This window comes from Cydia pomonella, chromosome 8 (assembly GCF_033807575.1).
Source record: "Cydia pomonella isolate Wapato2018A chromosome 8, ilCydPomo1, whole genome shotgun sequence".
Taxonomy (NCBI): domain Eukaryota; kingdom Metazoa; phylum Arthropoda; class Insecta; order Lepidoptera; family Tortricidae; genus Cydia; species Cydia pomonella.
The window spans coordinates 14,170,367-14,183,470 of record NC_084710.1 but is presented as its reverse complement, the minus strand read 5'-3'; the positions used below and the strand labels follow the sequence as shown (position 1 = coordinate 14,183,470).

The 13,104-nt window shown below is 34.0% G+C and overlaps 1 protein-coding gene across 4 annotated transcripts in view; it reads right to left on the bottom strand.

Annotated features, from left to right (window-relative positions):
• The window catches only part of LOC133520638 (atherin), a 229,496-nt gene that overhangs the window by 119,440 nt on the left and 96,952 nt on the right, over window positions 1-13,104 (bottom strand). For 3 of the 4 annotated variants that reach the window (XM_061855180.1, XM_061855179.1, XM_061855181.1), the window contains one exon: window positions 12,072-12,234. In XM_061855180.1, the coding sequence (XP_061711164.1) occupies window positions 12,072-12,234 (163 nt within the window). The remainder of the gene's footprint in view (window positions 1-12,071; window positions 12,235-13,104) is intronic. The other variant, XM_061855183.1, reaches the window with a different exon arrangement.

Genomic DNA, 13,104 nt, shown 5'->3' with positions numbered 1-13,104 from the left:
TTGTATTTATTCTCTCTAGTTTTAGAAAACCCTAGTTTTCTTAAACTCCTACTCTTTCTTAACACTCTGAAAAAAGCTTTCGAGACGAGCATCTTTCCTAAAATGAATTCACTGGAAAATATTGACATGGATTACTAATAACCACTTCTTAAATACTCATACCTAGTCACGCCTGAAACCCTTGCCAGCTAACTCTTTTTTTTTTAACAGACATAAAATTTCTACCCTCCACAATCAGACACGGTTAATGCGATGTCATAATTCGTAATACTTCCGCTAGGACACGGACAGTTTTAACACTTTTCACACCAGGCACGATATTCGACGATGATTTAAAGTGGAACATTTTATTCGTGAAGCGGTAAGTGGGGTGACATTTCAGGTGAAATGCTCTGACAACATTATTTGGTGAAGGATTTATTATTTTCAGCCAAGCCAATAAAATTTTTGGTCATCTAAACTAATTTTGTAAAATATTTTAAAGATAGGACTAATTTTACTTTTTCCATAGTTACTCATTTTATGGAAGTATTATTTCGACACGTGGCTTTTTAGTACTTCATAACCCTCTCTGTCCTTAGTTTGTGTCAAAAGGATTTTTATTCTCGACCGAAAATAAGATAAAACACCTGTAATTTTTTTTAAATTGACGATTATCATAATTTATGACTTAAGACAGCTCTATTAAAATCGTTTACGCGTAGCAACACAAGATTTATCACACATAAGTGTTTACTCATTTACTTACCAATTTTATTAACTGTCTGTATATTACAGTGTGTAATGAATAACCCATCAAATGTTCCCATATCGATGCTACAGACCCGTAAATTAAACTACAAAATCAGTTATAGAAAGTTAGAAGCGTTGAGGGGACTTACATCGCGTCAGGGTTCCGACAAAATTTAACTCCGGTTCATTGTTTAGGTATATAACAATCATTAGAAAGTCTTCAGTATGAAATAAGTTGGGCTCCGAAAATGCGTGTCAGAGAAATTCAAGTAAACTCTTACTTTATAAAGGGTGTCATTTAAGGGATCTGCTAAATATTCCTATTTTGATTAACAAAAATAGATATTTGGTCAGCCAAAATATATATTATTTCTAAACCAGTTCACAATGAATGTCATACTGAGCTGCTCTAAATTGATTTGGTTGGCAAATTAATTATTTGATCGGCAGTAAGCGATCAACCATTCATCAAATTTTTATAAGCAATCAGTGGGTGAGTGGAAAAAAGGGAGTGTACGGATTTTTTAAGGGTCGGCAACGCGCATGTAACATCTCTGGAGTTGCAGGCGTCCATAGGCTACGGTGACTGCTTGCCATCAGGCGGGCCGTATGCTTGTTTGCCAGCGTCGTGGTATTAATAAAAGCGGATTATTTCATTTGGATTTACCTGAAAAATTGTTTACCTGGAAAATCTTTTGATCAGCAAATGTCTAACCAAACGAACCCAACCCCTTTACTTACCAGCTGATTTTTGAAAAAAAAATGTAGACCATCATTTGATTACTTCCCTTTAATTTTTTTATTTTTTATAAAGAAGCACTCCTCCTGTTAAAACTGGAATCTATTAAAGTAACCTATACACTATATAACGAGATGAATGTATAAGTCATACTGATCAACTTCTACTGTGGGACCAAATACCGAAATTAAGAAAAAAGAATTGGGTGTTTCATACACTTTGGCTGGTCAGATTTTGATGTTTTCTATGAGAGACAATTTTTTTCGCAATTTCGGTATTGTTCCCATAGTCAGTTGCTCAGTATGATTTATATGTTCACGTTGCAAAATATTGCTGGTAATAAAAAAAAACAACCTGTAACAATTATATATTAACATTATAACATCTATAAATAATACGCAATTCTACGACACAACTTCAATGTATTCAGGTATTATTACCTACGGAACGGACGTACATACGACCAATAAATAGATTCTGACGCTCAACATCATAAGTGAACCTCAGAATTGCATTAAGCTATTACAGCGCGCCCACACCCCCTCTCGAGAGGAATCAATTTATAGGTCCCTTTTAAGGGTAACATTTATTGCGAACTTGGCCGTCGCGCTCACGTGAGTTTCGATTTTACAAGCAGTTTTATAAATTATGATGTAAAAGTTTTTGTTAAGCTAAAACGTTCTTGATGTAAGGTTTTTGGTACGCTATTCATTTTTTTGTACATGCATCAATTACCTGATAACGTCACTTCTAACGAGGTCACACTCAAACATTTAAACATATTGGTAAATTGGAGTTCAATAGATAAGGCAAATAATGTAAACAAATATGACATATTTTTTGGTAGACCCAAAAGTTTTACGATGGTTGTTTTCATTGAAATATCAACAAATATTTAAACTAGTTCCTAACTGATATAAATAACAGATTTAAGTAAGTTAATATGTCTACAAAAAGTGCGAAGGTACTAAGAAATGAATGATCATTATTTGCCATTTCTATTGAACTCCACTTTAGTTACTATGTTTTACAGTACATATGGTGCTACTTTATCGCACTAGTGCGAAAATTAGCATATTACGTTAGTGTGCCGAACACTTAAAGGGCCATATATACTGTAAAACGTTGTACGATACATGTGCGAATAGGTAATTCGCAACTCGTGTCGGTTTAAAACACTCCCTTCGGTCGTGTTTTAATTTATCACCACTCGTTTCGAATTTCCTATTTTTCGCACTTGTATCGTAACGTACTATTAGAATGTACAGCGTAAATTTAACTACTCCCAGTCTTTCAACTTAACTAATTTACCTATCAAATAAACACAGTAACATAATAATACATTGTCACTACTCATAAGTAGGGTCCCTCGCAAAATTTCAGCTCAATTAACCCGTGGGCCCTCACACTTAGAAACTGTGTCGAAATATTAACCACTCCTAATAGTACACGTATAGTAAGTACTAATAGTAGGATCAGTAGTAATAGTAAAAACTTTACAAAAACAAATAATACAAGTAACAGACAGTTAGGAAAAGCTAAGTCGAACTTATCTCTTCTAGGGATCTCTTCCAGTTAGCCTTTGAGTAAATGCGAGAAGGACGTTTGCGTAGAGGAGCTACCTATATAATAAATAAGAGTATATCATTATAAATATTATAGTTAGGCCTATTTGTAGGCAAACCAGAACCTGTTTGTTTTTTTTTTCCTTATGGATTCTAGGAAAATGGTTCAAATGTCCGAAAATTAGGCATGCTGGTACTGGTACCTGGTACGTATTCGAGTTTTACAGTCGCCCCGTTACTTGTAGGTTCGAAATTTGGCAAACATACCAAGTTCCATGGTTTACATCGAAATAAATGTGTCGAATATGTAAATTATATAAAAGCTTGTAATAATAATTAATTAATAAAAAAAAGTATATAACTTATAATATACTTCTATTCGTTTCCACGGTGCCTTAATTGCTTTCAGGCATAATTCCTTAATATTTTATATAAGTACGTAGGCTCATAGTATTTGACTTACTGCAAGATAGATCTTCATACTAATAAGTAATATACCTACTTTGAAGACTAGTTTGTGGTAAACATTGCTACACACATGATGATGACGAAACTGACAAGCTATTAAATGATGTGATGTTAAATGAGTAAGTACGAGTACAAGTAAGTAGGTAGAGTCTGGCTACTGAAATATTACACAATATTTTGGCGGGAAATTCAAAAAATCTAGGGCTGGTCACACTTTGTGTAGTAGGAATTATAGTTTTGATACTAGAAAATATTTTTTATTTTCTGTGCACACGTAAGTTACCTAATGAAATAAGTTAATATACGTTGACGTGCACTCAAAGTCAGCTCACGTAATTTCTACATCTATGTAAAGTACAAAGACATATATAGACATGTTTCGCGAAGATATTTTTATATATTTTATATTTTTATACTTATCAACTTATTACTGACCAGTGATTCCACAGATTTCTTCTAAATATGTTTTCAGTAACTCGTTACGTTCCAATGTTTTGATTTTATTGATATTTTCCTGAACTTCCAGTTTATCCGTTTCTTTACACACTTGCCCTGTTCATGAGATTCAGGTATTAATAAATTCACGTACTTAATCAAAAGTTATAGGTACATGTTAGAACTAGTACTTAAAGTATCAAAATATTAATAGAGCACCAACCTACTAAATTGTTTACGACTTATCATAGCAGTTTTTGGTTATAGAACGCTTCACGTCGACTTCGCACATTATCGTAATTATTTATGAGCTTAAATAATAGTTTCCGGAGCTCACTCGGTATAGTAATTATTAATATTATTTAAAATAAACTCCTTATAAACCGAAAACAATTTGAATGAATGACATAAATTGACAACAGGCTTTAAGCTTTTTTTAAATCATAGACAATTAGTGATACCACATGGAAATATCTGTCAACAATATTTGGCTAGCCAGACTCTATATGAAGCCCAATTTACATAATTGGTAATTTAGTTTTTTATTTACTATTCCCGATTCAAACTTTAATATACGTCAAATATTAGGTCTAGATACGATTCTTCTTTGTCGTTGTACTCTTTGCAGAGCGTCCTGGTCAACTGCTGACATCAGGCGCAGATGTTGCTAAATACGATATGGATCGGATATTTCAGTGTCTTAATATTTGACGTATCTTAGAGTCCGAACTTCTAAAGTTCGGGTTGTTAGTTTAGATCACGAAGTTTCTCTAAAAAATATCAATCACAGATATTGCAGTGGGGTGTACCGAAAAAAAATGTAAACTTCAAATGAAAATATCTGATGAGATTGAGAACAAACTAAGGTTTAGGATAACTACGATAAAAAGCGACATTTAATTTACATAATTGACAGTCTTTTTAATCATATTTTTATCTGTAGGATTGATAGGCAGCTTCTTCCTAGCACAATCAGTGGCAGCTTTTTACGGACCCGTTTTTCATCTTTGCTTACATCATTCCATCACCTGCAGGAATTGTTAATGGTTTTTGTCTGTTTCATTCTTCCCTTTTAATAAACTCTAGATTTGAGCCCAATAATATTTGAGAGGACGGCACGTTTGGTGTTCTTATTCTGCTGTTCGTCAATTACCAAATGCGATTTTTGTACGAAGGAAATTGTGTGATTTTCGACTTGGCTTAGAAATAAATAACGTAAATTTTCGGTTACTTCAGATTTCAGATTTTTATTTGCAGAAAAAGGGTTAGTTACAGGTCTAAAATACGTTTAATAATTGTTCCACCTTTATCCGCTATATCAAGACAGCATGCAAATTTTAAAATGATTCTTAAAATAATACAACATTCATCTATTTACACAACACATTAATTATATACATTTATACACAATTTATTGCTATTTGTGAGCCCTCCTAGTGAAAATTATGCCAAATAATAAGAAAACAAAGAATTAATCATCATTACATTTTTCAAGCCAATGTCATCATGTTTTTATAATACAAAAATTCTTTTATGCTGTAGAAACAATGATCTTGGAGCCAAATTCTAAGGGTACTATTGAATTCTTTGCCTTCAAGATTCCTGATTTCTGTTGGTAGATTGTTGTAAACGAGAATACACATGTAATACGCATTCCGTTTGTAAATCTCAGTCCTACAGCGTGGCTGGTCTAAAAGATCTCTATAAGGTGCCCTCATGTTAACTGCAAAAACATCAGACCTTCTCTTAAAATAATTTAGAAATTTCTTAATAAATAAACATATTTTGAAAATATACATACAGGCTAATGGAAGAATGTTAAGCTCATTAAAGATAGGCTTACAGCTACAACTTATCCAGGCATTTACAATATAATATTTGTGTTTATTTACAATTGCGCGTATACATTGTTTTTGTATTTTGAAAACTCTTTCAACGTCCACAGAGTTGCCCCATAGAATAAGGCCATAATTGAGGACGGATGAAACATAGCCATGGTAGGCCGTGAGTGCTGCTTCAACGGATACACCCTGCCTTAACTTTCTTAATGCAAAAACAAAACGGTCAACGGTCTTTAGCTATCCTAACCTTCGTACGAAGAACTGAACTGACTTTCGTAGTTCGTTCCACTTAAGCCGCATATGTACCCGAGTTTTAACGATAAATATACACAGGCATACTTCGTTTTCGCAAATTCTATTAGCAATCTTTCTGAAGGGCCAAGGGTCACTTGTTCCTAGAGGTCTGCCGCTTCAAGGCCTTTATTCAAGAGACAACATACTAAATTTGTTATTTATTATCAAAAGTATGAAACTTCGAGGTAATTTTAAGTGTTTCGAAACGTTCTTGCTATTTGGAAAATATCAATTTTCAGTGATCTCTTCTAATTACCGGTGTAACGTCGCATAACGTAAAACCAGAATTATTTATATTGAAATATATAATATAATAATAAGACGTATTATCACGGTAAAAGTCGTGGTCATCTTACTTAGAAAGAAAAACTACAGCCATTTGAAATTTACTGTTTTTTTTTTCGGTACAGGTCTTATATCCAAGTCATATCGAAATTTGAATCCTAAATGTTAAATCGAGGTTATCTCTAAAACAATATCAAGTTTCCAGCATTAACCCTCGTCCTACTAACTTTTCTAAAATAATACTGACACGCCCTCGTGTGCTGGAGTTCAAAATTAACCCCTCAAAAGTTTGCGTGAACTTTGCACTTCAAAGCAGATTGCGTTTAAACTTTGTCTTTCCATCAGTGTGTTTAATAAACAGCGTTTACAATAATGAACTTAATTGTTTACTTAGTGGTTCAGGTTACATTGCAAGTTTAACTGTCAGGGTTATATTGTTTGATAAATTTTTAAGTGTTTTATGAGTAAGTAAAGAATAGTGTTTTGAATGCATCTCTTTAGATTTGCACTACAAGTCACTAGTACTACTAGTAGTAGTAGTACTAGTAGTAGTAGTAGTAGTAGTTCTAGTAGTAGTACTCACTTTTATTATGCAAAAGTAGTCGCCTTCTTCTAAGTAAATATAAAGTTGAAGACTATTGAAGAAGCAGTCATCCACAGTCGTCTTAAGACTCTTAAGTGGGAAGTATACTACGTGTTCGTATATGGATACAAAAAGAGAATCTCTCTGGATGGATCTGTTTATATTAAAATACTCAACCCGAGCGAAAAATTCAATAGGTACCGGTTTTATTTAAATTTCACAATACGAAAAACTGAATACCGATCTTATTGAAATCTAACTAAATTTCAAACTCGGAACTGGTACAATTCAACGGGCATTTTACACATGCTCAGAAATAATTAGGGGAGACTAGGGAGACTTGATCCTAGGGAAGACTTGGTCACTTAAATTATAAAACCATAATTAATTGCCAATAAATGAAAAATAACCGTCCTAAAAGAAACCAATCGCTATAATGTTCTGATTTTGACAACATATAGGTAGAAGAATTATTTATTTTTTAATTTTTAACTTAACTATATGTATAATTTAGGGGACCAAGTATCAAGTCTCCCTAGTCTTCTTACAGACTAAAGCAAGAATAGGAAACCCTCTTAAGGTGCAGTAGGTTCAGCCAGCAGAGTTTTTGAAAAATTGTAGCGGTTTTTAGGGTTCCGTAGCCAAATGGCAAAAAACGGAACCCTTATGGATTCGTCATGTCTGTTTGTCTGTCCGTCCGTATGTCACAACCACTTTCTTCCGAAACTATAAGAACTATACTGTTGAAACTTGGTAAGTAGATGTATTCTGTGAACCGCATTAAGATTTTCACAGAAAAATAAATAAAAAAACAATACATTTCGGGGGTTCCCCATACTTAGGACTGAAACTCGAATTTTTTTTTCTTCATCAAACCCATACGTATGGGGTATCTATGGATAGGTCTCCAAAAATCATATTGAGGTTTCGAATATCATTTTTTTCTAAACTGAATAGTTTGCGCGAGAGACACTTCCAAAGTGGTAATATGTGACCCCCCCCCCCCCCCCCCCACCCATGTAACAAATATATATAATGTAAATTACCATGCAAACTTCCACCGAAAATTGGTTTGAACGAGATCTAGTAAGTAGTTTAAAAAAAAAAAACAATAAATTTTGGGGGTTCCCCATACTTAGAATTGAAACTCAAAAAAATTTTTTACAGTACATATGGGGCTACTTTATAGCACTAGTGCGAGAAGTAGCATATTACGTTACTGTGTCGAACATTTAAAGGGTACCATATGTACTGTAAAACGTTGTACGATACATGCACGAATAGGTAATTCGCAACTCGTGTCGATTTAAAACACTCCCTTCGGTCGTGTTTTAATTTATCGCCACTCGTTTCCAATTTCCTATTTTTCGCACTTGTATCGTAATGTACTATTTTAATACGTCATAAATGGTACGGAACCCTTCATGGGCGAGTCCGACTCGCACTTGGCCGCTTTTTGCTTCTAAAATGCGTAATTGCAATGCAATTGGAGACAGCAGGAGAGACCATCAGGCGGGCCGTATGCTTGTTTGACACCGACGTAGTATAAACAAAAAAAAAATATCGAACTGCTCGTTTTTTTAATCTTACGTAAAATAAAAATTCAAAAACCGTCTCACTCACTCAAACGCTCAATGAGAATGAGAGAAGATGGTGTAAGTACGATCGCATCTCCATACAAACGTAGTCCCTATTTTCTATCTGGATATTGACATTATAGAAAAATTTATTTCATCTCTCCTATTCCGCAAGTTCACCTTTCATAGACTGATAGCCGGGTGGAAAATTGCATTTCCCACCCTAGCTTGGTAAGTATTTTTTTATTTGTACTTCGAGCAACGGCTAACGGCCATATATGCCATATATCAGTCCAAGTATTATCGAATTAAATTTCAATAGGGAGTATTACTGCAATGTTCTGCGTCCAGAGTGCAGCACTAACACCTTTCATAAACCATAGAGTAACTTATACATACTGTGCCTTAAACTGTTTTATGACAAAATTTTCACGATAATAAAATATGACATTGATGTATCAAGGCGGTTTGTTTACAAAGAGCCTACCGGGAAACTCGAAAATCGAAATTTAGTTATCTGCCTCTTCATCGTTCGAATATGCAAGAGTGATAGAGAGGTTAGATAAAGAAATTTCGATTTTCTTGTTTCGCGATAGACCCTCAGATTGTGATGGATTGTGGTAGTAGCGCCCTCTACGCAGAGTTTCGCGTAATATTCCGTATTGCATTGCATTATTTAAAAAAAAAATTGACGGTTAAGAGAATTAGGGACTGGAATTGGCGCCATTTGACATTTTGATCGGAAAAAAATCTAAAATCATAGACAATCCAATTTTTAAGTCGGATGTATCTGAAATGGCCTTAATGTATACGCGTCTTAAAAAAGTGAAACTGAATGGATTAATATAATGTAATGATAATATTTTAAACATTAATCGTCATTTATACCTATTGAGTTATTAACAATATTTATATTCATTTCAAACATTTAAACATTAAATAAAGCAAATTTGATACAATTAGTAGGTATAATTTTAATACACAATAATAAACATTTTAGCAGTTGCTACATTTTTATTTTATGACAAAAAAAATAAAAAAATCAATAGGTATAAGCAGACATAGAAGTTTTTGTGGTGATTGACAAAATCAAATATCGTCATGTCTATTATCGATGTTACCGCGAAATACACAACACGTTCGATATCTTCTTTGATACACCCATTGGTAGTTTTCTTATATTCTGAAACTGTTTACGTTTTTATTTTTAAATACTTAATATATTTAATAAAGAAATTATGGTCGGATTTGTAATTGATTTGCATTCTTGAAATTTCCCGGTAAATTACAGCAACTAGAATTTACATCTTTTAATTATTAATCTATGACTGACTTATCGATATTATTATTCGTCGATGTTTCATTTTCACAAGCACTCGTTTTTGCCATAAAAACTTCTATGTCTGGTAATAAGGAAAAGGCGGGAATAGGTATTGGTACTAATCCTAAAAAAATGCAACTTACCCACAGTTTTGGAACAATCAAGAGGGCCTTTACCAGCTGCTGCGGTTCCATAACGTTAACAACATTTATTGTACATCAACCCCACATATGTTGCTTCGATTGACTTTTTTAGATTTTACATTTTAATTAAAAAGTAGGAGCAAAAAACCAATTCCATGCAATTTTATAAATCTCCAACAGTTAGGAGCTATTATAACAAATAATTTATTATACTATTAGGAGTAATTATAACAAATAATCGGGAAGAAAAGACAACTTATATCATTGTTTACGGTACCTTACTTATAATTTCTTCCTTAAAAAAAACAACTCAAGCATTTATTTCGTAAATAGGCCACAAGAGCACTTTGACACGACAAGTAAGGTGTTTAATTTATATTCAATTACCGTAGTATACGTATAGCATTATTCCGGAAACGTGGGAAAACTAAACTTATTCAAAAAAAAACTTTATATCAGAACATCAAATTCTATTTATCATTGTGTTACTAAACGAGATACAATTCATTGTTGCTAGCAAAGACTACATTTGAAACAGAGGTAGATTCTTTATAAAGTCTATAAAGTTAATTTTGTAGCCACAGTAAATTTACTGCCATCTTTCGACACATGATTAAATTATTTTAGAACACCATTTGACTTGGATCCTTATTCTTTCATTGATATCTGTTAAATATCAAAAAGTGGCGCCTTCTTAGAGCATAGGCCAAAGGTATGGCGGCATTTTTTCGAGCGATGGCTACAAAATTTACTTTGAAAATCCACCTCTAATTTTAAATTCTCTTTGACGTTAGTATATTCAAATATTTTCAAAACATAATTATAAGCACATCAAATAAGTAATGACATCTAGTGTATATTCATGCAAACTGAGTAGAGGGTAGAAAGACTAGTAAGGTATGTAATCGCTCACAATGCCATCTGGTTAATAACGTTTAGAACTAAAGTCTCTCACAGTTCACAAAATGTATACCGCAGTTATGCATAGTCCGTGAGATGGCGACTTTAAAAATTTGCTGTTACTGTTGTATGCAAGTTACATGTACAGAACTTGTAAAATTGCCACTAATTTACAACAGAGGTCGCCACTAGGTCGAAAAACTCATATGTATAAGTTTTATATATAAGATAATCAACAAGTTCTTTGAATTTTTCGAAGCGTGAAGTTTTTGTTATCAATGTTGCCCCGGAAAAATAATGTAGGTCAACGAGTGAAGCGCCTGTAATTAATATTGTGAATAATAAGAGCACATATCATTCATTGTACTATTTAAAAAAATTGTGCGATGATTACATGAACAACAAAATTTTAAAAGGAGATTAACAGGCGTATTAAAATTTTTGTAACACTGATTACATGTCCAAGTATGTCAATAAGTTTTAGAGACCGAAGTTCGCGAAGAGCGCCTCCATTTTGCCAGCTTACTAATAAGTATTTGTGTATTACTAGTATTAGACCGCGAGCCAGGGACAGATTTCCATGACCAATCGCCTCCCGGGCGATAACTCGTGTAGTGATTAACGGCTATGTATGATGAATCCTCGTGGACGTCAGCTACCGCTCTGTTGGTTGGTTGAGGAATGGTAGCCACACAAATACGTAAAAAAATTGTCATCGCCTCCCGTTTGATACTTTGTCAGATGATAGTTTAGATGGCGCGTATTTTTTACATGTTCAATGTGATCAGCTGACAGTCTTTCGACCGCGATACAACCGGCTGACAGTTTTTTAATAGCATCTAAACTATCACCTGACACAATATCAATCGGGAGGCGATGACTGAAATTTTTTTTTTTTACATGTTAGGTTAAGTTAGATTGGTAGCTCTTTTTAAAATTGGACGGTTTTAGAAAGAAATTCCTTTGGTCAAATGAAAATTTGGTAAATGAAACATCGGACCAATAATGATCGAAGTGGCTATAGGTAACCCGCCATTCCAATTCGAATGTCTTTGGACTGTCCAGCGGGAGGGACAGTCGCATTTTTATCGCCTTTCACGTTCTAACAAGTATGTGTGACTGGCATGGTGAATGAAAATGCAACCATGCAGCTACCGCAGGACTGAAATATATAGAGCTATCTCTTACGTGTATAACTTTAGCCTGTTCGTCGATGGCGGAGACAAGTAGCGTGCGGTGTTTTCTCGGCTGCGCGGCGGCGGCGGCGGCGCGCTGTCGCCGTTTACGCCGACGCCGTCGCCGCTCTAGCTCGAGCGCCTCCGGGCTGTCCAGCTCACTGTCGAACATTACACTGTTCCATGTTAGAATGGGATTAAACAATCAATCTTACTTTGGTACTTAGCTACAACGAAAATTCATGCGGGGTAATCACGGAAATCACAGAACCAATTTTTCTCGGCGGGGATTGTAAAGATTGTCTGAAAGTGATCGCTTTTTAGCGATATACCTAAGACTTTGTTTACCTCTTCTTGAGTTGCTGTATTCATTTTATTGTTTTCTGTATCCCGGTGTGCAATAAAGAGTATTTGTATTGTGTTTTATTTTAATGACCAATTTTGAATAAATATTTATCAAGGGGTTAAATTATGAAAGTCGTCGTCAATTTAAAACTTTGCCTTCGAACTAATAGATGAAACCACCAGAAACTCGTAAGCGAAAAACTAAATAACAAAGGTATTCTGTCAAGCATCATCATTCAGTTTAGTGCAAATAAGTGACCGGTAAAGCAAATAACTATTCTTTGGTGGCCAGTATATGTTTTATTACTTTAGAGTTAGAGAATGGGACGAACTTATAAGGCTTCTCCTCCCGCAAAATACCGTAAAATTGAGTTACTCTGAACCATTTTTTATATTAAATATGACACTTTCTGAGCAGAAAAAAATATATAACAATCTACAAGATATGAGCAATGATATGCTTATTCTATATGCTGCTTCTGGAAATCAATTTTCATTTAAATAAGTGAAGAAAAAAATCTTGAAGTCACCCCTATTTCTTTTAGTTGTATCCTTATTACTACTGCAACTTTTATTGAAAATATATGAAACTTTACAATCTTTCTCACAAAACATTGTAAAATGATTTGGTTTTCTTGCTTTTTGCAAATACATAGAACTATGCCTCAATTCCGAAAAAAAATTAGCCTAAATCCCGCCTA